The sequence below is a fragment of the Lontra canadensis genome, unplaced genomic scaffold (genome assembly GCF_010015895.1).
Source record: "Lontra canadensis isolate GAN:19392208 unplaced genomic scaffold, GSC_riverotter_1.0 scaffold24, whole genome shotgun sequence".
NCBI classification, from domain to species: domain Eukaryota; kingdom Metazoa; phylum Chordata; class Mammalia; order Carnivora; family Mustelidae; genus Lontra; species Lontra canadensis.
The window spans coordinates 3,124,779-3,150,081 of record NW_022631018.1 but is presented as its reverse complement, the minus strand read 5'-3'; the positions used below and the strand labels follow the sequence as shown (position 1 = coordinate 3,150,081).

The 25,303-nt window shown below is 39.9% G+C and overlaps 2 protein-coding genes across 7 annotated transcripts in view; one reads left to right on the top strand and one right to left on the bottom strand.

The window, feature by feature from the left end:
* Positions 1-401, bottom strand: part of TRMT1L (tRNA methyltransferase 1 like) — a 52,920-nt gene extending 52,519 nt beyond the window's left edge. For both annotated transcript variants that reach the window (XM_032862633.1, XM_032862634.1), the window contains exon 1: positions 133-401. In XM_032862633.1, the coding sequence (XP_032718524.1) occupies positions 133-370 (238 nt within the window). In that variant the 5' untranslated portion in view covers positions 371-401. The remainder of the gene's footprint in view (positions 1-132) is intronic.
* A 56-nt stretch (positions 402-457) lies between these two features.
* SWT1 (SWT1 RNA endoribonuclease homolog) overlaps positions 458-25,303 on the top strand; it is a 101,566-nt gene continuing 76,720 nt past the window's right edge. For 4 of the 5 annotated variants that reach the window (XM_032862629.1, XM_032862630.1, XM_032862628.1 and 1 more), the window contains exons 1-8: positions 458-935; positions 4,670-4,759; positions 6,475-6,555; positions 9,697-9,755; positions 16,388-17,114; positions 22,300-22,359; positions 23,770-23,899; positions 25,071-25,172. In XM_032862629.1, coding sequence (XP_032718520.1) covers positions 480-935; positions 4,670-4,759; positions 6,475-6,555; positions 9,697-9,755; positions 16,388-17,114; positions 22,300-22,359; positions 23,770-23,899; positions 25,071-25,172 — 1,705 coding nt within the window. In that variant the 5' untranslated portion in view covers positions 458-479. Of the gene's footprint in view, positions 941-4,669; positions 4,760-6,474; positions 6,556-9,696; positions 9,756-16,387; positions 17,115-22,299; positions 22,360-23,769; positions 23,900-25,070; positions 25,173-25,303 lie in introns of all 5 variants that reach the window. The other variant, XM_032862632.1, reaches the window with a different exon arrangement.

The following is a 25,303-nucleotide window of genomic DNA, read 5'->3' as shown; positions in this document are numbered from 1 at the left end:
CTCCCCCCACATCCCTAAACCTGTCTTTCCCCATAAAAAAACATCCCAGTGAAGAGGGCCTCCCCTACTCCCCAGCAAGGCGCACTTTCTCCCTTCTCTTGCGGCAGAAAGATCTAGGCCTCCTGCACTTACTGCTTTCAGCCTCGTCAGGGGCAGAGGCTAGGGACGGGGACAGGGCCGGAGCCTGGGCCAGGGCAGGGGCTGGGGCTGGAGCCGAGGCCGGAGTCGGAGCCGAGTCCGGGGCCGGGGCCGAATCCGGGGCCGGAGCTGGGACCCGAGCCGAGTCCGGGGCCGGGGTCGGGACCTGGACCTGGGCCACCTCCACCTCCTCCTTCTGGGGTAGCAGCTCCTCCTCCGCCATATTCTCCATAGTTACCGCCTCCGTGCCAGGCCCGCCCGGGGACCAGGAGGGCCTCACGGCGGGGTGAGATAACTGGCGTGAATGCCCAGAGGGCTGGATCCAAGGAGTGGGAAAGCAAATGGGAAGGGCTGGATGCGTGCAACAGACAAAAGATGAAGAACCAGTGACCAAATCCTGTCAGCAGAAAAATAAAATGCCAGAGGTAGCGATTCGCGGTCCCGTCCGCTTCCCTTTCCCCGAGGCGTTGCGACGCCACCACAGCCTGCGCAGAAACGTATCGGGGACGGCGACCAATGAGGTAAGAGAGTTCTGCTTCCACGGTGCGTTTCGGTTCCAGCCGTCAACCAAGGAAGCGAAGCAAGACTACAATACCCAGGGTGCAGCGCGCCAGCCAGGGCGGAGCCGGAGTCCCAAGTCCTTGGAGGAAGTAAACGCAAAGCTAAACAAATGCTCGGAACGTTGGAGTAGTAGTCTGGGTCCGAGTGCAGAACTACATTTCCCAGCGAGCATCGGGTCCGGGGGAGACCCTTTCTCTTGGCCTGGGCCTCCGGAGTCGCCACCGCTGCGGGCGCTGGTAAGGTAAGTGGGGCGCTAGTTGACGTTTTGTTGGGCAGGTTCTCACCTCTCGCCCTCCGGTACCTTAGCGGGTAGCCAGCGGGTCGGAGGATTCCGGAGGCCCCTCGAGCCTGGGCGGGGCGACTCTGTAGGCGGATCCGGGGTTGAGTCAGCTTGGTGAAGGGTGGGGTTCTGGTCGGCTCTGGGTCTGGAGTTGCCCCCTCACCCAGAGTGAGAGTCTGGTTTGTTCCTGCGGAGCTCCTGGGTCCCGGGGACTTAGGAGCTGCTAAGGAGCTTCCCTGCTAGTCTGGTTGATTTGGAATCGGTATCTGCGCTACCTTTCGCACCCTCATCCACACCGTGACCTGAATACTTCTCCTTTTGTCTTTATTTTGCTTTAACCTACGTATTCTTATCAGCACTGCCCTGTGGTCGTAGGGGTCCTGCGGGTAGAGAGGAGCGTGTGTTTCTGCGCGCGCCCTACACCTGTAGTTAGACTTAATAACCAGAGCTCTGAGTGTCTTGAGTTTTGCGGCCCCTGATTGATGCGCTTCAGATTCCGCACGGCGTCTGCCAGTGAGTCCTCTGGCCCGCGTACTTCTCTTCCCTTTACTCCCCGGCCTGCTTGAACTTAAGTCTCAAGCATTCATTCCCTTGGCGCAGGCAGAGGAAAACTTGAATTTTCCGGCTGCTCTTTCTTCCCGGGACTGGTCCGAATGTTATAAGCAGCAGGGAAGGAGAAGGAAGCCCCTTTTTGTCTTAGGAGACTCGCACTTTCAGTTGGGTTTTCTTAGTTAATAAAGGTGCTACTTAATGCCTAGCGATCTCGTTGGTCTATTTATTTCCTAGTTGTTCAGCCCAGGTGAGAGCTAGTGTGATTATTTGGCGCTTTGAAAGTGTAGCAGGATTTAGTTGCCACCTCCCAACCCCCCAGTAGTTAGGAAGTGCGTCTGCAGGCCTCCCCCTACCTTCCCTAGTGAGTTAGTTCTAAACTCCTCATACCGCCTTCAACCTCAACTTAAAAAAAAAAAAAAAAAAAAAAAAAAAAAAGTTACTTATTTTAAGAGAGAGGGAGAGAGCACGTGAGGGGGGAGGGAGGAGCAGAGGGAGAAGGAGAGAGAGAATCCACGCCCACTCTCCGGGGTCAGCGCTGAGTTGGAGGCGGGACTGGTCTCATCTCCCCGAGATTAGGACCCCAGCAGAAACCAAGAGTGCCATGCTCCACCCACGGAGCCACCGAGGCGCACCCCCACCCCAACTTTTAACTAATTTTCCTGAATGTATAACTGCCTCACTGCTCTTAACAGTCAGTTAAAAATGGGAAAATAACACGTTATAACTTACGGGAATGAGTAGTGGCTAATTATATTGTGCCTCATTCAAGCATCATTGATTTTTTTTTTTTAATTTCCAAAAGGCTAGATGGTTAATTGAAAGCTTGATTCAGTGTATCAGTCTCATTATTTAACACCAGCTGGAAACCAGAAGATGAAGAGGGTTAGATTTAAGCGTGTGAATTCTATGGGAATTTTAATAAGAATTTCTAAACATGATCTGTGCTATTGAGACTCCTAAAAAAAAGAAATCTTCCAAGTTTGAAGAGTTATATTAAGTGACTGTGTTAGTCATTTATTGCTGCCTAAGTTACCCTAAAGCTTAGTGGTTTAAAACAACAATAAACATGACCTCATGGGTTCTTTGCATCAGGAATTCAGAAGTGGCTTAATGGGTGTGTACCTGGTTCTGAGTCTCATGGGGCTGCAGTGAAGATAGCAGCCCCAGATGCTTCCACTCAAAGGCTTGATTAGGGCTCCAGGATTGGCTTCAACCCCGGCATGCTCACAGGCCTGGCAGTTGGTTCATTTTTGGCAGTGGGCTTCAGTTCCTCACTGATGGGCTGCTCTGTGGACTATGTGATTGTCGTCATGATATGGTGCCTGGCTTTCTCTAGAGTAAGAGAAAAACACAAGCCACAGTGTCTTATATAATCTAGCCACATACTGCCATATAGCAATTCCTATTGGTGTCACAGACCAGCTCTGTTTACTGTGAGAGCACTGCATGAGAGTGTAATTACCGGGCACCAGAGATCATCAGGAACCACTTGGGAGGCTGGCCAGCACAGGAAGACTCCCCTTTGAGTTTGTATTTTGATTTTCAAAATCAACATGAATTTCACACTATTATAAAACATTTGTCATGGTAAACATAAATGTGTTTTTCCTTTGATAGTCCACTATCTTTAGTGATTTTTTTTTTTCAGTTTTTTTTTTCAATTGGCTTATGGGTGAGAGGTTTAAATTTAGCCTTATTTTGTATTCAAAGCAACAACGTAAGATGAACATGAATCAGTTTAAATCGTAAAAGTTAACATAAGTAGTCCATTGCCTCTAAACAGTTCATTTCATGGAATTTATTGTGTTTTTTTTTTGTTTATTTGTTTGTTTTTATTTACCTTTTCCCAAAATGGAATAGAATCCTTGGAACAAGAAGGGGAAAAGAATATTATTCCTCTAATCTGGAAGCTCAATTGTGAATTCAATTGATTTCATACATGATCTTACAAAGCAAAATTTTGGGATAATTTAGTATTGTTCTTAGAAGTTTAAGGGATGCCTGGGTGGTTCAGTTGGTTAAATGTCTGCCTTCAGCTCCTGATCCTGGGCTCCAGGGGTCCAGTCCTGCATCAGGCTCCTTGCTCAGTGGGGAGTCTGCTTCTCCCTTTGCCTCTGCCCCTGTTGTGCTTCTTGCTCTTTCTCTTTCTCTGACAAGTAAATAAAATCTTTAAAAAGTCTATATTAAATATTCTTTTTTAAAAAAGATTTTTATTTATTTATTTGACAGACAGAGATCACAGATAGGCAGAGAGGCAGGCAGAGAGAGAGGAAGGGAAGCAGGCTCCCCCCTGAGCAGAGAGCCCGATGCGGGGCTCGATTTGAGGACCCTGGGATCGTGACCTGAGCCGAAAGCAGAGGCTTTAACCCACTGAGCCACCCAGGTGCCCCTTAAATATTCTTTCATTAGTTTTTATTATTAGGTTTTCTCTTAGCTGTCAGCATTTTTCTTTTTTCTCTTTATATTCATCAAAACATTCTAAAGTTTGATTTAGCGTTATTGATCATTCTTTTATAGAATTTCACTTACTGTAGTCATGACTGACCATGAGTCCATGCCTGCTTTCTAGCCTTTCTTACATTCATAGTTTCCATATGTGTCACTATCAGCAATAAACTCTCCTTTGGGCTTTGCTGTTAGACTCCTTTTATATCTTCCCATCCCAGCAGACCTGATGAGGTTACCATTCTCTGGCCTTTCCATTCCAGCACAGGATGCTTCTGCTAAAGGCTAAGTTGAATAGAGGGTGTGTCAGGAAAAAAAGACTTAGAACTAATTAGGTTTTGAGTGTAGGTTGGGCACAAGAGAGCAGTCCTGTAGGCAGTTGAAAATGGTGATCTGAAGCTTGAGAGAGAAGGTCAGGGCTAAAGGCACAGTTTTGAGAGGTCATTCCTAAAAAGGTGGTAGATGAAATTGAAGGAGAGGAAGAGATCAGTATGAGGGAGACTGTAAGTGAAATAAAGTGGAAGGAGAGAATCCTGTTGTCTTGGGAATGGTTAGAAGGTGGAAATAATTTTGTAAAACTCCAGTCTCTTTTAAAATTGAAAGACGACGAATTTCTAATGTATTTTGTTGTGGTGGTGGTAAGACAAAACAAAACACATAAACACCTAATATATATATATACATTTTTTTTAGCTTTTCAAAATGTCCAACAGAGAATCTTGTGGTGAAAAAGAGAAGTCCCGGAGAAAAGGCACCACTGCATCACTGAGCTTTGATGTCCAAGTAAGAATTTTGATTTACTGACCCAGAGAATACTTTCTGCCTGTTTATTTTTGTGTAATGAAAAAAAAAAACAAAACCCTCAGTTTTAAAATGAGATACGTAAATGTTTTGTTTTGCCCTTCTCACCCAGGAGAAGTAATTTGTTTTTCTTATTCTTTCTTTCCCCCCACTCTTTACTTGCATTATTTTGTTGATTCTTCACAACAAGAATAGGAGATAGGAGTAGGAGATAGCTACTGTTACTATCCCAATTATACAAATGCCAGAACTGAGGCTTAGGGAGGTAAGTAATTTGCAGAGGCATTTCTGACTTGACTCTAGGCCCCCCAGACTCCTTTACATAGAAATAACTCACCATTAGACCTTTTTGCACCACCATGGTCATTTACTGAGCATTGAATAAGGTTATATATTCACCAGTCAGAATGGGCCATCGTTTTCAGTGGGAGGCTAAAAGTAGGGAATGGATGCTCACCAAGTGTCCTTTGCTGACTCCGCCTCGTCTTAAACTATAACTTCCAGTGCCCAGCTTCATTTACCCAGTTGAGAAGTTGCAATTCCGTTCTTTCATTTGGTTGGGCCCAAATCCTGGTTGTCATCCCCCACCTGCATCGAGTCTATCAGCAAATTGTATCAGCTTTCTCTTAACAAGATAGAGTCTGACTACCTCATCTGCTACCACCACAATCCAGACAATCAGCTGGCTTCCTCAGATGGTTGCAGGAGTTTCCAAATTTATCTCCCTGCTTCCACCTTTGCCTCCCATTGTTCTCTTCTCAACAAGCCCCCAGGTTGATCCTGTTAGAATGTGAGTCAGATCATGCTCTCCTTTGCTCAGTACTACCTGATGGTTGTCCTCCTCTCCCAGAGTGCCAGCTGACGTCCTGGCTCCAGGCCTACAAAACAACCGACCCCCCATCTGGCTTCCCTCTCATTCTCCTGTTGTCTTCACCATTTTGTGGTTCCGCAATCCAGGCACATTCCTGCCTCAGGGGCTTTGCCCTTCAGTGGAAAACTCTAGATAAGCACATAGTTTCTTCTTCCCTCCTTCAGGTCTCCAGTCAGATATCAGCATCAGTCGGGCTTTTTCTGACTACCTGTTTAAAATTGCAGCTGCTTCCGCACCACCTCCCAGCCCTTCCTGCCCTCTTTCTCTTTTTTATTTTTTTTTTCCAGTGTCTCATCTGACACAGTAAATATATTGTTTATTTGTAAATTCCTGCCCAAAATTTTAACTTCCATGAGGGCAGGGACTTCTGTGTTTTCATTAATCTGTCCCCACCATCTAGAATATCTTTGGTACACAGTAGGTCCTCAAAATATGTTTGTCCTGGGTCTACTGAATTTTGGATCCCCTGGGAAATGACTGGATATATGGTTTTGCTTTGTAGACGACTGAATTCCACCATGGGAATGCCTCTCCCGAAGCCTTTATCTGAGCTGTCAACTGGCCTTCCGGCTTTAGCTCTTGTATCCCATCTCATCTCTAATTTAAGAGCATCTAGATCTTCTGATTTCTACTTGAGTCTTCCTTCTAATTGAGTTTCCCTCCCCCTCACCAAAGTTTGTGTGGCTTTAAACATTTCCCCCCCCTGAAGTTTATTATGAATGTAGAAAGAATGTTAGTTTATAATAACAATGATTAAATAACGCTGTCTTAGACTATGCTTAATTTTGTGCTTTTCTTTTTTTTTTTTCCCAAATGGCATGCTTAGGGTAAGACAGAGAAAAAAACTTCAAGTTCTACTAGTTCAGCTTGCTGTGTAAGGTCTGTTTCATCAGAGAAGAGAAAACTGGTGAGTATTCGTATATTGTAGTCAACTCTAGATATTATTAATATTGAAGTTTTAATGTGTGATGAGAAGGTTTATGATACATATTCCCCCACTACTTTTCCGCTCATTTTTTCTTTCTCTTATACTTTGCGATAGCCAATAGAAAAAACACCAGTGTTTGGTTTCTTCCTTCTACTCACCAAAAAGGTTTTAACAAGTTATATCTTTGTGCAGTTAGACTCTATCATGCAGAGTTAGACAACATGGATATAAATTAAGAGAGTTGTTTTTTTAATTCAGTTAGCCAACATATAGCACATCATTAGTTTCAGATGTAGAGATCAGTAATTTAGCAGTTGCATATAACACCCAATGCTCATCACATCACATGCCCTCCTTAATGCCTGTCACCCAGTTACTCCATCACCCCATTCATCTGCCCTCCAGCAACCCCCAGTTTGTTTCCTATAGTTAAGAGTTTGTCATGGCTTGTCTCCCTCTCTGATTTTTTCCCATTCAGTTTTCCCTTCCCTTACGATCCTCTGCACTGTTTCTTATATTCCATATATGAGTGAAACCGTATGATAATTGACTTTTTTTGATTGACTTATTTTGCTCAGCATAATACCCTCCAGTACCATCCACGTTAATGTAAATGGTAAATATTCATCCTTTTTTGATGGATTAGTAATATTCCCTTGTGTGTGTGTGTGTGTGTGTGTGTGTGTGTATGTATACACATACCACATCTTTATCCATTCATCTGTTGGTGGACATCTGGGCTCTCTCCAGTTTGGCTGTTGTGGTCATTGCTGCTATGCACAGTAGTGTACAGGTGCCCCTTCGGATCACTACATTTGTATCTTTGGGGTAAATACCCAGTAGTGCAATTGCCAGGTCATAGGGTAGCTCTATTTTCAACTTTTTGAGGAACCTCCATACTGTTTTCCAGAGTGGCTGAACCAGTTTGTATTCCCACCAACAGTATAGGAGGGTTCCCCTTTCTTTGCATCCTCCCCAACATTTGTTGTTTCCTGTCTTGTTAATTTTAGCCATTCTGACAGGTGTGAAGTGGTATTTCATTATGGTTTTGATTTGTTGTTTCCTTGATGCCAAGTGATGTCGAGCATTTTTTCATGTGTCTGTTGGCCATTTGGATGTCTTCTTTGGAGAAATGTCTGTTCATGTCTTCTGCCCATATCTTGACTGGATTATTTGTTTTTTGCATGTTGGATTTGATAAGTTCTTTATAGATTTTGGATACTAGCCCTTTATCTGATATGCCATGTGCAAATATTAAGTGAGTTTTTAAGTCTTTTCCCATATATGGTTTTATTTGGCTTTATAATATCCTTTGGAGGTAGCCAAGGCAGATGTGTAGCATTTGTGTTTTCAGATTCAGAAATTGAGATCTAGGAGGTTAAGTGACTTGTCCAAGGACACAAAATTGTTTATAGCAACAGAGCCAAATCCAGAGTCATGCAAATAATTAAAAAGACATTAAGCTAGTACATGGGTGGTTGGTGAAGTACTAAGGGCATTCAGGTTAATGTTAGGTGTGTGTTGGGATAGCAATGTGGTCATGGGTAATAAGGGAAAGTAATCGTGAAACTTGTGGGAATACAGAATTCTGTTTTTAAGGATTTGCTTGTTTTTATATAATGACACTGCTGTTTCAATTTATTGTTTCTGTATTAACCTTCTTAAAACACAGATTTCAATATATTTCTTCTCTGTTGAAAAATCACTTTTCGTCTGGCATTCCGGACCCTCCTAAATTTGGTCACACCTCAACTAGCCAGTTTTCTTTTTTCTTCCTGAAAACAGCCCTTCTGCTTCTAGCTAGGCTGGTTTGTTTTTTTCTATTGAGTTTATACCAGTCATCTCCAGCTGCTTAGAATGCCTAAGTTTTCTTAGCTGAGACCACCTTTTTCTTTTACTTGTTAATCTTTATTTAATCTATATTCAATCTTTAGTGTGTGTGTGTGTGTGTATACATATGTATGTATGTATATGTGTGTGTGTCTATATATATATGTATATATACATATAAAATATTTATTTAGGGGTGCTGGGGTGTCTCAGTCGGCTAAGCATCTGCATTCAGCTCATCCAGTCCTGTGTTGGGCTCCCTGCTCTGAAGGGAGCTTGTTTGTCCCTCTGTCTCTGCCTCTCGTTGTCTCTCATGAATAAATAATAAAATCTTTTAAAAAAATTATTTATTTATTTGACAAAGAGGGAGAGAGAGAGAGCAAGAGAGGGAACCCAGGCAGGGGGAGTGGAGAGGGAGCAGACTCCTCACTGAGCAGGGAGCCCCATGCTGGGCTCGAACCTGGGACCCTGGGATCATGACCTGAGCCGAAGGCAGATGCTTAACAACTGAGCCTCCAGGCGCCCCTCAATCTTTAGCATATATTTTGTCCGCCTTTTTTCCTAAGTATGTTCCAACTTTTGGTGCTTGATACTTTGAACTCTGTTACAACTTACTGTATGTTCTTCTGCTTTCACACTTAGGTATATAATTTCATTAGATTATTTGTATATATTCTTCTTCTCTCTGTTCTTTAATGTCTATAGGACAAGGGCTATATCCTGTTTCTCTCTTACTTCTCTTGTGCCTAGGCCTGTATCTCCAGAACACATGGAGAGACAGATTGGTAGAGTGGAGATAGTAGACAGAACTATTTCAATCCTGGCTCTGCTGCTGACTTGCTCTGTAATGTTAAGGAAGATACTTTTCTCTGTTTGCACCTTGAGTACTTTACCTGTAAAATGGGGCATGATGATAATACCTGTTGTACAGGATTATTGGAAAGATTAAATAAATTATTGTGTCAGGGGGTGCCTGGATGGCTCAGTCCTTAAGCATCTACCTTCGGCTCAGGTCATGATCCCAGGGTCCTGGGACCGAACCCCACATCAGGATCCCTGCTTGGCGGGAAGCCTGCTTCTCCCTCTCTCATTCCCCCTGCTTGTATTCCCTGTCTCACTGTGTCTCTCTGTCAAATAAGTAAATAAAATCTTAAAAAAAAATTATTGTGCCAGCCTATTCACTATTACATAGATGTGGGCAAAAAATATTGTCTCCCAATCTTTCTCCTGTAACTAAAGTGTCAGTGCACGATTTCTATTTCCTGAATGATTCATTTTTTTTTCTTTCAGAAATCAGATCATACAGACATTCTGTACTGTGATATAAAAAGAAGACAAGAACTGAAAAGGTGAATTCCTTCTTTTTGTTGATATCTTTTACTTTTGGAGGCTTAGAATTGTGAGACTAAATATTTTGATATGCAAAGTTTTTTATTTGATCAGTACTGATTTGCATGCCAATATTTCTAGCTGTAGCACAGGTTATAATTATTGAATTTTTTTAAAAAAGATTTTATTTATTTATTTGACAGAGAGATCACAAGTAGGCAGAGAGGCAGGCAGAGAGAGAGAGGGAAGCAGGCTCCCTGCTGAGCAGAAAGCCCAATGTGGGGCTCGACCCCAGGACCCTGAGATCATGATCCGAGCCGAAGGCAGAAGCTAAACCCACTGAGTCACCCAGATGCCCCTGATTTGTTTTTTGAAGATTTTATTTATTTGAGAGAGAGAGACAGCAAGAGTGCACAAGCAGTGTGGGAGATGCAGAGGCAGAGGGAGATGCAGAGTCCCCACTGAGTAGGGAGCCCAACTCAGGGCTCGATCTCAGGACCCTGGCGTCATGACCTGAGCCAAAGGCAGATTTTTAACAGACTGACATTATTGAATTTTTTAAATATTAGTGTAGATTTAATAAAAAGTTGAGTGAAATAAAAAGTCTATCATAATTCTATGCTATGTAAATGACACTTTCAAGTAAAATGCAGATTTTTATCACTGGTGATTTGATTTTGACACATTCTTATAAGATGCATAACTTTGTTACATATAGTAATAGAAGAAGTTGTGTGGCTGGTTTAGAAATTTAGAAAGATAAATTATATATTACCTGTGAAGAGAATATGTTGCTTATTGAATTGTTATGGTTTTAAAATCATGTTATTTAAATAGGATATGGCTACAACTAGAGAACTTGTAGCATAATGGTAGGGATAATGGAGATTACTTTTCTTTAATTTCTGTGTTCTTTGGATAAAAATTTCAGAGAACTTTGTGGTGATGGCATTTCTTGCCACTAATGGGGTAAGTATAAAAGTATAGTGTATGATGAAAGTAGATGAGATCATAGATTCTCTGAAAGTAAGTGGCTATGGGAAAATGATAAAAATGGCATTAAATATATACATAAAATTTCTGCTTCCCAGACAGATTTAGTTAATGTTTGCTAAAAACAAAAAATTCAGTTTGCCTCTGGCTTTTCTTCAGTTTTTTTTTTTTTTTTGTCTCCTTTCTTTGTGATACTTTGCTTCTGTATTATTATTCTGTTATGAATTTGACATCACATTGACTATTACTTTCTACACTTTTTCAAAATGGATTTTTAATGCCTTTTATCCTAATATCCTAATATTCTTTTTTTTTTTAGTTCTTAAACACGGCATGGTTCTTCACTAGTTACCTTTAGCCTTAGTAAGGGCACATTTTCTAGCCCTTGATTTTATATGTATGTATAAGAGCATGAATAGACTTTTGATCTATGTATACTACTCTCCTAGACTTGTCCACAGTCTTTGGAAGGAGGAAGAAACAGTATTGTTGAATTATTTTGAGAACAGGATCTAAACTATTCCAAGAGTACAACGAAGTGCCCCTTGGCTTCAGTATTTACTCAAAATCTGCAATTTGACTCCAGGTCTTGCAGCACTGAGTAGTCAAAGCCTGCTGCTGTATTTCTGCATTCCTGAACCCACGTGTGCTCAATGACCACGCCATTGTGTGGGTTGTCATCGAATGTACTGAGAGTAACAATGTTAGTAATGTGAGCAAGGTGTGGCGTTTAGATTAATCATTAACATATGAATATTTACTTTCAGATATTGGTAAGCTCTCTAGATAAAACTGGTAGTGAAATTATCTTTTGTTGAAGACAAACTGTACGGCATACAAGATATTTTAAGACTGCCTTGTCATGTGTTTAAACAATATGGGATAGGATCTATTATATACTGAAAAGTTGCCTGGACGAAAGAAAACTGTCCTACTGTGCTTTGGAAACACAAGTATCGACAGTGCAGAACTTCTTTTTTGGGTTGCCTGAAGAGAATGTGGTTCATTTGCTGCTGTTGTTTATCCATTGGAGAAGTAAACAAACTTACTTGCCTCAAGGTTATGAGTATTTCTTTTTCTTTTTTTTTTTAAAGATTTTATTTATTTATTTGACAGAGAGAGAGATCACAAGTAGGCAGACAGGCAGGCAGAGAGAGAGGAGGAAGCAGGCTCTCTGCTGAGCAGAAAGCCCAATGCGGGACTCGATCCCAGGACCCTGAGATCATGACCTGAGCTGAAGGCAGTGGCTTAACCCACTGAGCCACCCAGGCGCCCATGAGTATTTCTTTATGGTATGTGGCATCTTCTGTAAAAATTTCCCTATTCAATATAGGGATGGTCCCAAAATTGGTGTGCAATGAAAGCTGAGGTACAGATGAAAAATGAGAATTTTATCATCCTGAAGCCACTTAATTGTGGTAATACATTACCACAATTTTCAATCGATGGTTTGAGTATATATAGATGTATTAACAATGAAAAATCACCAAGGGCAACAATCTTTTTTTAAATTTAAAATCAATTAATTAACATATAGTGAATCATTAGTTTTAGAGCTAGAGTTCAGTTATTATCAGTTGCATAAAACACCCAGTGCTCATTCCATCAGGTGACCTCCTTAATGCCCATCACCCAGTTACCCCATCTCCCCACCCACTTCTCCTCCAGCAACCCTCAGTTTGTGTCCCATAGTTAAGAGTCTCTTGTGGTTTGTCTCTCTCTCTCTCTCTCTCTCTCTCTCTCTCTCTCTCTGATTTCATCTTATTTTATTTTTCCTTCCCTTCTCCTGTGTTCATTTGTTTTGTTCCTTAAATTAAGGGGAACAATCCTAAATCTGCTTTTGAAAATATTCAGAGAGCATTTCTCTGAGCAGTGCACTTTGAATTAGTGGGATTTCTTCACAAGGTTATATCATCACTGTTGACCAAATCTTTTTAAGTCCAGGAATTGAAGAGGTGAGAAGTTTTGCCTTAGTTACTGTTAGATATATGACAACATTGCCACCAGCAAAGCCATTATTGGCAGAATTAGCCGAAAAGTAATTTATTATTCAACTGAGCTAAGTTGAATGTAAGTATATAATTCAGTATTGTGAGTGTATGTCATGATGACCAACAGAGAAGTTTAAACTGCTGATAGTGTTGACAAATTGTTTCTGAAGTATGTCATATTTTAAAATGGCTACTAAATTTTTACATAGTCTAATAATAAGTGTGAAACTTTGTCAAAACTTTAGTAATAAAGTTTTATTATGAGAGCTCATCTAGGATGTGTCTCAACTTCAGCTGAATATTGATTTTACACTATGTCACTCATAAAAGATACATACTTTAAAAAATACGTATTTGCTGCATGTCTAACTTATATCTAAAAAGATCTCAGAACTTTAGTATTTTGGGTTGCAAATACAAAACTGCATTATCACAATCTAGTCTTTTGTAAGGCTATTTGATAAGAGGTAATTTTAAGGTTTGATTTTGTTGGTCTTTTAAAAAGTATTATATTGTTGAGTTTTCATTAATTATGACTATAAAGGCCATGGTCCATAGATGACTATAAAATGTGCAGCACAGGGTTGTTGTGGAGAACAAATAAAAAGCAATATGAAAGGGTACCTGGGTGACTCAGTCAATTAAGTATCTGCCTTCAGCTTGGCTCAGGATCCCCAGGGTCTTAGGATTGACCCCCACATTAAGCTCCCTGCTTAGTGGTGAGTCTGCTTTTCCCTTTCTCAAAAATAAATAAAATCTTTAAAAAAAAAAAAAAAAGGAGCATGAAAATGCTCAGGGCACTACAGGGTCCCCTTAAAAATTTTGAGTTAATGTTTTCTGTGTTGTTCTCCTAGTTTTTCTTTAATATAGTTGGCATTGTAAACATGGTATATTATTAGAAGCCAAAGTCCTATTAAAATTTCAAGTTTTTTTTTTTAATTTTTAAAGATTTTATTTATTCGACAGAGAGAGAATAGGCAGAGAGGCAGGCAGAGAGAGAGGAGGAAGCAGGCTCCCTGCTGAGCAGAGAGCCCAATGCGGGGCTCGATTCCAGGACCCTGAGATCATGACCTGAACCGAAGGCAGAGGCTTCTTAACCCACTGAGCCACCCAGGCGCCCCTCAAGTTTTGTTTTATCATTATTTACTTACAGATAAATAATGGTGGGCAGTCTTTTTGTAGGCAGAGATAGAAAGAAGATGGAATCCAATGAAGACTCAGGTGAAACTCCTGTAAAAACTCCCGAGGTGTTACAGTTTGCTCTTATGTAATTATTTGAGAAATCAGCTATTTCCTTTCTTTTTCTCCCCCACCAGAGTGAAAGCAAATTGGGGGTCAGAACTCTATTGGATGTGTCCTCCATGGCCTCTCCAGGGCCTAGTAGAGTGACAGGCACTTAGAAAACACTCAAAATCATTGAAATTTTTTTGCCTTTCTTTCTGACTACCGAGTAATATCGACTTTTATGAAGCAGGAAAATATCACCTCTAGCTATTGCTACTTCTAACATTTTAGCATATTTCTTTCTTGACTTTTTCCTGTATTTATATAAATTGTTGAGACCACATGACAGATTTTTGCCCTGCTTGATTTTTGCTTAATATTTTATGAATATGTTTTATTAGATCATTGAAAACTTTCATAAACATCATTTAAAATGACCATGATACTCTGTCATATTTAGTAGAATGGCATATTTCTTAGTCATTTCCAAAATTTTAGTGTTTACCCTGTTACCTTACTTTTTGCTATTATAAATAATCCTGAATTTTAAAAAAGATTTTGGTCCATTTTTAATTTTTTTCACCTTGGTAGAGATTTCTAAAATGGGAATTACTAGGAAGTCAAAGAATATGAGCATTTTTAGAATTTTTAATTATATCATCAAATTCCTTTATGAACTCTATCTTTCTCTCTCTCTCTCTCTCTCTTTTTTTTTTTTTTTTGGTTGAGAGAAGGAGCACAAGCGGGGGCCGGGGGTTGAAGCAGAGAGGGAGAGGCAGATGGGGAGAGAGGGAGAGAATCTTAAACAGGCTGTAGTCTGAGTCTGATATGAGGCTTGATCTCACCACCCTGAGATCATGACCTGAGCCAAAATCAAGAGTGAGGCACTTCATCAACTGAGCCACCTAGGCTCCCCACCTTCGTGGAACTCCTATATCATTTTGCATTTCTACCATGAGAGGGCCCATTTTTCAACCCCTTGCCAGTACTTAATGTTGTTTTAAAATCTTTGTTAATTTGATAAAAGAAAATGGTATGCTGTTATAATTAGAATGTCTTTAAAAAAAAAAAAAGAATGTTTTTGATTACTAGTAAAGTTAAACTTTTCCCCCCAAATATCTATTAGCCAATCGCTTTTTCTCATCAATATTTTGTTATGTCTTATTCTAGAATCAGTACTTTTTTTTTTTTTTAAGATTTTAGGTATTTGTTTGAGAGAGAGAGGGAGAGAGAGCACAAGTAGGATGGGGGGCAGAGGGAGAAACAGACTTCCTGCTGAGCGGGGAGCCCGATGTGGGGCTTGATCCTGAGACTCCTGGATCATGACTTGACCCCAAGACAGATGCTTAACCAACTGAGCCACCCAGGCACCCAGAATCAGTACTTTTTTTTTTTTTTAATTTTTATTCATTTATTTGACAGATAGAGATCACAAGTAGACAGAGAGGCAGGCAGAGAGAGAGGAGGAAGCAGGCTCCCCGCCGAGCAGAGAGCCCGATGCGGGGCTCGATCCCAGGACTCTGGGATCATGACCTGAGCCGAAGGCAGAGGCTTTAACCCACTGAGCCACCCAGGCGCCCCGAATCAGTACTTTTTGATGAGCTTTTCATTTCCTAAGGCTAATAAACTGTCACATATATAACAAATACCATTTCCCAGTTTTAAAAATTTTATTATTCTTTAATATGCTAAAGCTTTAAAGTGAATAGTCACTTATTTATTTATTTTTAAGATATTTTTCATTTGACAGAGTGATCACAAGTAGGCAGAGAGGCAGGCAGAAAGAGAGGGGGAAGAAGGCTCCTTGCTGAGTAGAGAGCCCGATGTGGGGCTTGATCCCAGGACCCTGAGAGCACAACCCGAGCTAAAGGCAGAAGCCCAATCCAGTGAGCCACCCAGGCGCCCCTATTTATTTATTTTTAAAATTTTATTTATTTAAGTAATCCCTACACCCAACGTGGAGCTCAGACTCATGACCCCAAGATTACGAGTCACGTGCTCTTCTGACTAAGCCAGCCAGGCTCCTCATAAATAGTCATTTACAATTATTCTTTTTCTTTGTGATTTTTCCCCACCATTCTTAAGTTTAGGAAGCTCCCTATTAAGAAATTAGATTAACTATTTCCTTTTTTCCCCTATGGTTTTTAAGGGATTAATATGAAGTGTAGCAATTGTAATTATTTTGTACTTCAATATTTAATCTGTATGGAATTTATGCTGCCTGGTATTATATAAAGCTGTAAATTTGGTTTTTGTCCAAATAGACCAGTTATGCCAATACCATTTGTAATTCTTTCACTTCTTTCTTTATGTAGCCATTTCTTATTCTTTTTGAAATTGGTATCAGACCAGTTCTGTCATTTCCTGACTTAATAACACAGCACAACATTATGTATGATCATGTATAACTGCAATGTAACTTGGGTTTCTGTGCTACTTTACAGATTGGACATAGAAACCGAGCCTCCAGGAAGGAAACAAAAAATCAGTTCTTCATCCCAAGGCCCTGTGAAACTCCAAGAAGCATCATATTCAAATGCTAATCAAATTATTTCACCGAGTCCTTCACACGGAACTAAAAAAGATCTAAGGAGATGTGTAGATTTTAAAGATACTAAATTGACAAATGTTAGGAATAAGCCTGACCACGGAATTAAAAACCTTAGTAATCCTAAAATGGCCAAAGATGTAAAACCTAAAACTGAAGTCCAGGCAAGTGAAAAACAATGGCCTCATGTACTCGTTCAGAGGGAGAAGATGAAAGAACTCAAGAAGGAAAGGCACAAGAAATGTAGGGACAGTTCTGAAAAACGCATTTCAGAGAAATGCAAGAGAATCCATTTTTCTCAGGATTATAATTCCAACAAGATACTTAAGGAACCCCTTGAATCTAGAAGAAGGAAGATCAGTTTCAAAATCCCAGTAAAATCCCGTGATACCTTCCAGAAGCTTGTAGAAGAAAATGTCTTCAGTTTAGAGTCTAACAAGTCAAAGACTAAGCAGGAGAAGAAACGCCTGGAAGGCTCCCAAGTTTCATTAAATTTGACCAGGCACAAAAGTGAACATTTATTTTCAGATTCCACATCTAAGCAGGGTGTTCATGAGTGGAAAGTAAAAATCCATCCCGAGCAACAAGAAAGTGATTCAAGTTCCAGGGAAAATGTAATCCAGGTAAGGTGGTGTAAAATGTTAATACAGGTTTTAGGAGAGAATTTTAATAGGGTCAGGTTTGAGTTGTTTCTGTTACGAATAAGATCACAGAGAGCTCATTCTGTTTAGTCAGGAAGGTATGTATTAGTTCCTTTATCTTATCCCTTTAATTCCAACCTCCTTAGGAAGATATCCTGGCAAGTATCAAGGATCTGTAATAGAAGGTGATAATGTGAAAGGTGGAAAGAAGCAGTTACAAACAGTCCTTACAGAAAAGCCCTGCAACTGTCTCTTGGGCACTTCTGTAACCCTGGGTACTATAGAACGTCCAGGGGTCAATATTCTGAATAGCTATTCCTCTAACAGTCATTTTGGAGTTCCACTGTATACCAGGCACTGCATTCACGGTGTCTGCTTCCAGAGACTTCTTCATGTGAGGAGACACACAAGCAATCGATCACCTTATGTCGGATAAGTACTTACCGCTTAACATGGGAATTCAGAGCCAGGAGTAATGGCTTTGGTACACTGCAGAGAGAAACCTTAAGAAGAGTTTACTGGAGGGGGTAACATTGAACGTGAGAGCTGAAGAATGAAGAGGAGTTAACTCAAGGCAAGGCCAGGTTGGGTGGGATGGGAGAAGCAGGGATGTTCCTGGCAAAGGGAACTACATATACCGAGATCTGGGTTGGAAAGTTCTGCTTTTAAGTGATGTAATAAATCAGCATGTGTGAGCTAATTTGAGAACCTCATCTCTCTACAGTCTTGTTTATGTGGCAAATAACGTTACTTACCTTTAAGAGAACTTTCAAATCCTTGGAACTTCAAAACTTCCAACAGACTGAACTTTGGAGACTGCTTTTAAACAGGGCTGGTTGAGGAGCACCTGGGTGGCTCAGTAGGTTAAGCGGCCGACTCCTGATTTCGGGTCAGGTCATGATCTCATGGGTCATGGGATTGATCCCTGTGTGGGACTCTGCACTCAGTGTGGAGTCTGTCTCTCCCCCTCCACATCTTCCTTGCCACTCATGCTCTATCTAAAATAAATCAATAAAATCTTCAAAACAAAACAAAACAGGGCTGGTTGGACGTACCTCCTTTTAGGAAGAAGACTGTAGATTGCAGTATAAGATACTTCTTAGGAAAAACAGAGGGATTGTAACAAAGGAGGCCAGAAGAGCTGGAGAGAGGACTTTTCATTCAGTGAACTTGAAGGAGTCCAAAGAAGGAAAACAACTGAGTTTGTTCTTTTTATTGCTTTCTTAAAGAAAAGCTCCAGTTTTCCTGTGTTATAACCAGTTCTCTGGCATAAAATGTGAGAATGGAGTTTGAAGTTGGGAGTCTATTCATTGAACATCTTTGTATCATTGCTTGATGTTCATTCCCCTGTACTGTGCATCTAAAGATGTGAGCAATCCCCCGCAGTATTTTAGTTTAGGTTTTTTTTTTTTCTCAAGATTTTATTTGTTTGTCAGAGAAAGCGAGAGAGCACAAGCAGGGGGAGCAGCAGGCAGAGGGAGATGCAGGTCCTCCACTGCAGGGAGCCCAATGAGGGGCTCGATCCTAGGACCCTGGGATCATGACCCGAACCGAAGGCAGACCCCTAACTGACTGAGCCACCCAGGTGCCCCTACCTTTTTTTTTTTTTTTTTTTTAAGATTTTATTTATTTATTTGACAGAGATCACAAGTAGGCAGAGAGGCAGGCAGAGAGAGAGAGAGGAGGAAGCAGGCTCCCCACTGAGCAGAGAGCCAGATACGGGGCTCGATCCCAGGACCCTGAGATCATGACCTGAGCCGAAGGCAGAGGCTTTAACCCACTGAGCCACCCAGGTGCCCCCAGGTGCCCCTACCTTATAGTTTCTTTTAGTCTCTACATAGAATTACCACATAAATCAAAAGAGGTATATAGTATGAATATTAAGTTGTAGGAGAAGCAGTTTTTACATGATTACTTTCCAGTTATTGCAATTAAAACTCTTTATCTGCTGTTCTTTAATAGCAGTCCTATCAGACTTAAAGTCATTTAGACACAGGAGCAGCAAGTAAATATTGTTCTTATCTTGAATATATTCTCTAGCATATTATTGACAGTAGCTACTCTTAATATTATGTTTGTTGTTTTCCCCACAAGTTCCTCAATAGATAATTATCTTCCTAAAATGATGAGAGTACTTTACAAGGAAATAATTGTTATTTTCTGGATTTGGTAACCCTGTTATTTAGTAATCCTATTATGCTTTCCTAAGAGAAGAAAACTTCTTTTGTTTCTTAAGTATTCTTGTCCTTTGATAGAGACCCCTTTGTCTGTATCCTCCCCTCACCCTTGCAAACCAACATTCCAAAGATTTATGGTTTATAGGACACTTTTACAAACAGCATCCCACTTAATACTTACAGACCTATGAGGTAGCTGTTCAGCAGTTTATCAAACATTAATTAAAGCTACCTGTTACGTATTAGGTACATCTCTAGGTTCTAGGGTCTTAGAGATGAGTAAGATGATCTTTACCCTTAGGAAGTTCCCAGGGAGGCAGATTAGTAGACAGATACAGTTGCAATTTAGTGAAATACATATTAGAGCCCTACGAATTAGACTGGGGTAAGTTCAGGAAAGGCTCACCAAGGTGGAGATTCTTGAGCTTGGTAGTGAAGGGTGTGTAGAGCAAGGACCAGGTAGGACCAGGATAGAGGGCCACAGTCATGGGGTTGTATGACAGGAGCGTACATGGGCATGTAAGTTGTTCAGCATGACTAGAGTTGAGATGTGTAGAAAATCTATGTATAGGAGAGGCTGTGGGAGAGGAAGCCAGGGTTCAGATAATGGAGTACTTTGTATCCCACGGGAAGGGTTTTTTTGTTTGTTTTATCTTGTATCCTGCAGATGGTATGGAAAGCCATCGAAACATAATCAGGGAAGCAGTGTAATCTGGTTTTCAGGTTAGAATCACACTAGTAGATAAAACCATTGTTAGTCTTGTTATTGATACTCCTGTTTGCCATCTGCAGGATACTGTATCCCAGTTCATTTATTTACTAAAGCATGGTAAGAGGAGGGAAACAGTTAAATGCCCAACTGAGACTTTCCTTTTTAATAAGGAGAGGTCTTCAGAAACAATTGATGTGAGCTTTCCTGGTTTGGAAGAGTGACAAAACTTGTTGAAGTCCCTGGAAGTAGCCTGTGGTCAAAGAGAGTGAAGGGTAGTAAGGACCTAAATAAACAAACAAGACTTCAAACATCAAGAGTGTAGGAAATTCTGATAATAATCTCTACCTTGTTTGGCACTTCCTAGTCAGAGAGAACCTTAGGGATCTGGTGAAATTTAAAGTCAGATGGAGACATGGGACAGTAAAGGTATCACGAACTTAGTGTGTGATGTATATGGTGTTATATATTCCATATGAGGACTGATGTTGGGAAGTCAGGATGAGAGCCGAATTCCCAGTAAGCAACATGTGATATACTTGTTTAAAGACAGTATGTCATTTCTGCCATTTATAGCTGCCTGAGTTTGGTGTTATGTCAGAGAATTCTTAGATGATGATTTGGTTTAGTGGTGGCTATTGCTGAGTTCACTATTACCTGTACAGAGGGTCAGGTAAGTCTCATCTGCTTACCAACAGTGCCCGCGAAAACTTGGAGTTAATAGATTTTCCACCTCTGCTAAAGAGAGAATTAAAACACAAACCTCTGGCCCTCTACCCATGTAGAATACAACTCTTGCAGTTTTCAGCTTTCCCCCTTCAGTCATCTCCTAAACTTCAGGTTCCCTCTTTTTGTCATGTCACTTTTAGAAATGGGTCAAACTACTTCTGGGTGAAAATTTTCCACCACTGAAGGCCAGCCTGTTTATTTTGTCTATGGCTCTTTCTGTTTCTCAGGGTGGCATGTAGTTCTATTCTTAGAACAGGAGTATTTTCAGGGACACCTGGGTGGCTCAGTTGGTTAAGCATCTGCCTTCAGCTCAGGTCATGATCCCAGGGTCCTGGACTTGAGTACTGCCTTGGGCTCCTTGCTCAGTAGAGGAGCCTACTTCTCTCTCTCCTGCTCCCCCTGCTTGTTCTCTCTTTCTTTCTCTCTGACAAATAAATAAATACAATTGTTTAAAAATGATTAAAGAAAAAGAACATGAGTATTTTCAGGAATGTATATATAAATGAGTAAACTTTAAAGACTTTCCACCTTGTTTCCTTGACTTACTAGAATGAGGCTTTTCTATTCTAGGGACAGTTTCTCTTCTAGGGGCGATTTACCCCAGAGGGAGCATTTGGCTGTTGACTTGATGGAGACATTTTTGATTGTCAAGATTGGGAGGGAGTCATGCTACTGGTATTTAGCGGGTAAAGGCAGGATACTGTGAAACAGTTTAATGCACATCATAGCCCTTAAAACAGAGAATTATCCAATGCCAAGTGTCAGTAGTGCCAAGGTTGAAAACCCTAATCTAGGTATATGCTTCATTCTCTGCCCCCACCCTGCAAGGTTTTTTGTTTGTTTGTTTGTTTTGTTTTATACTGGTTTTTAAAATTATGTTCAATTAGCCAACATACGATACATCATTAGTTTTTGATGTAGTGTTCAACGATTCATTAAGCTGCATATAACACCCAGTGCTCATCACAACACCTGCCCTCCTTGATACCTATCACCCAGTTACCCCATCCCCTCACCCTCGTCCCTTCTGTAATCCTCTGTTTGGTCCCCGAAGTCCAGAGTCTCTCATGGTTTGCCTTCCTCTCTGATTTCTTTCCATTCAGTTTTCCCTCCCTTCCCCTGTGGTTCTCCTTGCTATTCCTTATGTTCCATATATGAGTGAAACCATATGATAATTGTCTTTCTCTGCTTGATTATTTCACTCAGCATAATCACCTCCAGTTCCATCCCTGTCAATGCAAATGATGGGTGTTCATCCTTTCTGATGGCTAAGTACAACCACTCTGGGAAACAGTATGGAGGATCCTTAAGACATTAAAAATAGAGCTACCCTATGACCCAGCAATTGCACTACTAGGTAACTAGGCCAAAGATACAGTGAAAAGAAGGGGCATGTGCACCCCAGTGTTCATAGCAGCAATGTCCACAAGAGCCAAACTGTGGAAGGAGCTGAGATGCCCTTCAACAGATGAATGGATAAAGAAGATGTGGTCCATATATACAATGGAGTATATGCTTCATTCTTAACTAATAAAATTACTTTTCATTTCAGAGTTTTGAAGCTCCATGTTCTTCAGCGTCGCTTGAAAGTATTCAAGACACAGATGAAGAGGTTACTGACCTACTTATTTACTTTGAATATTTCAATGAAATTAAGTCTAGACAGTTTCTATATTAATAATAAATAATGACGGGAGCCTGGGTGGCTCAGTGGGTTAAGCCTCTGCTTTCAGCTCAGGTCATGATCTCAGGGTCCTGGGATCGAGCCCCGCATTGGGCTCTCTGCTCAGCAGCGAGCCTGCTTCGCCCTCTCTCTCTGCCTGCCTCTCTGCCTACTTGTGATCTCTCTCTGTCAAATACATAAATCTTTAAAAAAAAAATGACTATAAACACTTGGTAATATGAAAGTAGTGATATCTCTACTTAAATCAATATGTACGTTTTACAAAGTTATAAAAAACTACTTGGAAGATACTTACATTTAATTGATCACCTTTTTGTCTTTGTTTCTAGTAAGCTCTAAATGGTTTGGAATAAAGTATGGAGCCTATAGCCTACAAGTTACATGAATTTTGATTTAATGTTATCATACTTTTGCATGCTTATGCCTAAGCTTACCAAAATTCAGTATGATATTAATCTGTTGGCTTCATTTTTCTAATTAGCAATAAGGTGAAAGTGTTACTCAGTGAAAATGAGAGTACATGCATATTTATTTTTTCACCTGTTGTTTCATTTCCCAGGTAGAATCTCTTGATTGAACCTCTTGGAATTATTGCATAGATTTTTATGTTTCTTGGTCCTAAATTAAAATTAGGTTCATGAAATACTTTGTAGTTTTCTATCTAAGGAAGACTTTAAAACCATATTGATTGCTTTTTATTTGTGATAATCATTTGTATTTTTCTGCCCTGTGGATCAGTGCTTCTTGATAGAAGAAAGATTTCTCACTCCTACTCCAGATCTAGATTAGACATATAATTCTTAGCATCAAAATACATCAGGGAACTACTTCCCTGAAGTGAGAAGGGTCTTAAAATTTAGATTTCAAAAAAAAAAAATCTAGATTTCAGTTTTTAATGGCTCATAACTAATCTTAGAACAAGAAGAGGCTTATCATCCAGATGAAAAGATAGTTGGCTCCCAAAGTACATTGATGTGAAAACAGGTTGAGAACTAGGTCTACTATGTACTAGGCTCTGTGCAAGGAACTTCATATTATTTAATCCTCACAAAAATAGTAATAGGAAACATATTTAACATTCCTATTTTGTAGATGAACAAACGGAGACCCAAGGTAGCTAAATAATTTCCTTGCCTAAGGTTACAGAGGTAGTAAAAGTTTTAAAACCCTGTGTGTAGTTATAAATCTGTATCATTTCCCCATTCTACCTCCATATTTTTGGGACCTTTTTCCCAAAAACCATCTCAAGTAAATTTATTAGAGTTCATTGCTTTCTAATCTTGTTAATCTGCAAGTAGATAATCCAAAATGTTTTACTTTGGGTCTTTCACAATTTAGATGCAGATAGTAGAAGAGCTCCATGCTGCACGTGTGGGAAAAAGTGTGGATTTGCCTGTGGTTTTCTCTTCCGGAGAGTTAACGAGCATGGAGATCGACTTGGTGGAAGATGATGTACATTCCTCTGCTGGTATACCCTATCTGTACATGATGATGTCTGTGATCTGTGCTTTCTCAGGAGTTAATGAGCCAACATGCAATTTTTATAATATTTAGATGAAAAATGTTAAATTTTGCTCATTTGAAAAATAAGGTATGGTATATGTCTTCTAGTGACAGTGTTCAGGTCTAATATGTGTCCTATTTGTTTTATACATCTCACATTATTAGGATATTTTAGACATATTTTCTCTTTCTCTTTTTTTGTCAAGGGTCAGTAATCAGGGTTATCTTTTATTCTGCTATCAACTATCAGAGTTGTCTTTTATTTTCGCTCTAAATCATCACTTTTGACAGTTTCAATTATGTAAAGCACTGATCAGAAATAGAGAACAGTTGAGGGTTACTGGGGGGGAAGATGGGCTTGGGGTTTGGGTTAAATGGGGGATGGGTTAAGGAGGGCCTTTGTAGTGATGAGCACTAGGTATCGTATGTAAGTGATCAATCACTAAATTCTGTAGCTGAAACTGATATCATACTGTATGTTAGTTAACTGGAATTTAAATAAAAAACTTAGAAATAATGAAGATTTCTCAAAGGTGTTATATTCATGGATTTCTTATTTATGTAGTAAAGTTTTGATCATTTTTCCCCACTCGGAGAAGGTGATAGATATTACCCAAAGTATGTTAGCGTACTATTTTGAATTTATAAAAATATAATGCTACATTACATTCACATCATACTTTTCAATTTACTAAGTGTTTTCCTGTGCATTAACTTATCTGATCCTCACAATGGCCCTATGAAATAATAATGCTAATGTTACATGTTTTCTTTCATTTGCACATATTTATCTTTTTAATTATATTTGACTCACAGTGTATTAAAATTAGCCTATAAATCCTAAGTGTACCACTACTAGTGATGCAGAATAAGGTTTGGCAAACATAGTTCCTACTGGAACAAATCAGTTTGTGATTAAAAATGCACTCAAACAATTCATGATGTTTTACTGATAGATAGTTAAACATTGATTACTATTGTTTTAAGGATTAGAATGAATGCAGTTTTGTTTTTGTTGTCAGAAGGACTGTCTTCTCTTAAGAATGCCATCAAAGTTCTATGATATCAAAACTTTAGTTATTGTACAAGTCTGTTATCAAATGTCTTGAAATCCTAACTTTGCTCTTTTTCTCTAGCAAATACTGCTTCAGATAAAAAGCTTCTAATTGTTATTGACACAAATATTCTGATGAATCACCTCAATTTTGTTAGAATTTTGAAGACAACAGAAGTTCCAGGTATTTATAAAGCCTAATTCTGATTTTCTTATTTGAGTTGAAATTTTATATTAACAATGATGTGGGTATTGTTTTCCCCACAAATACATTTCCATTTAGATATGAAGTATGTACCTTTTTTATTTTTTTAA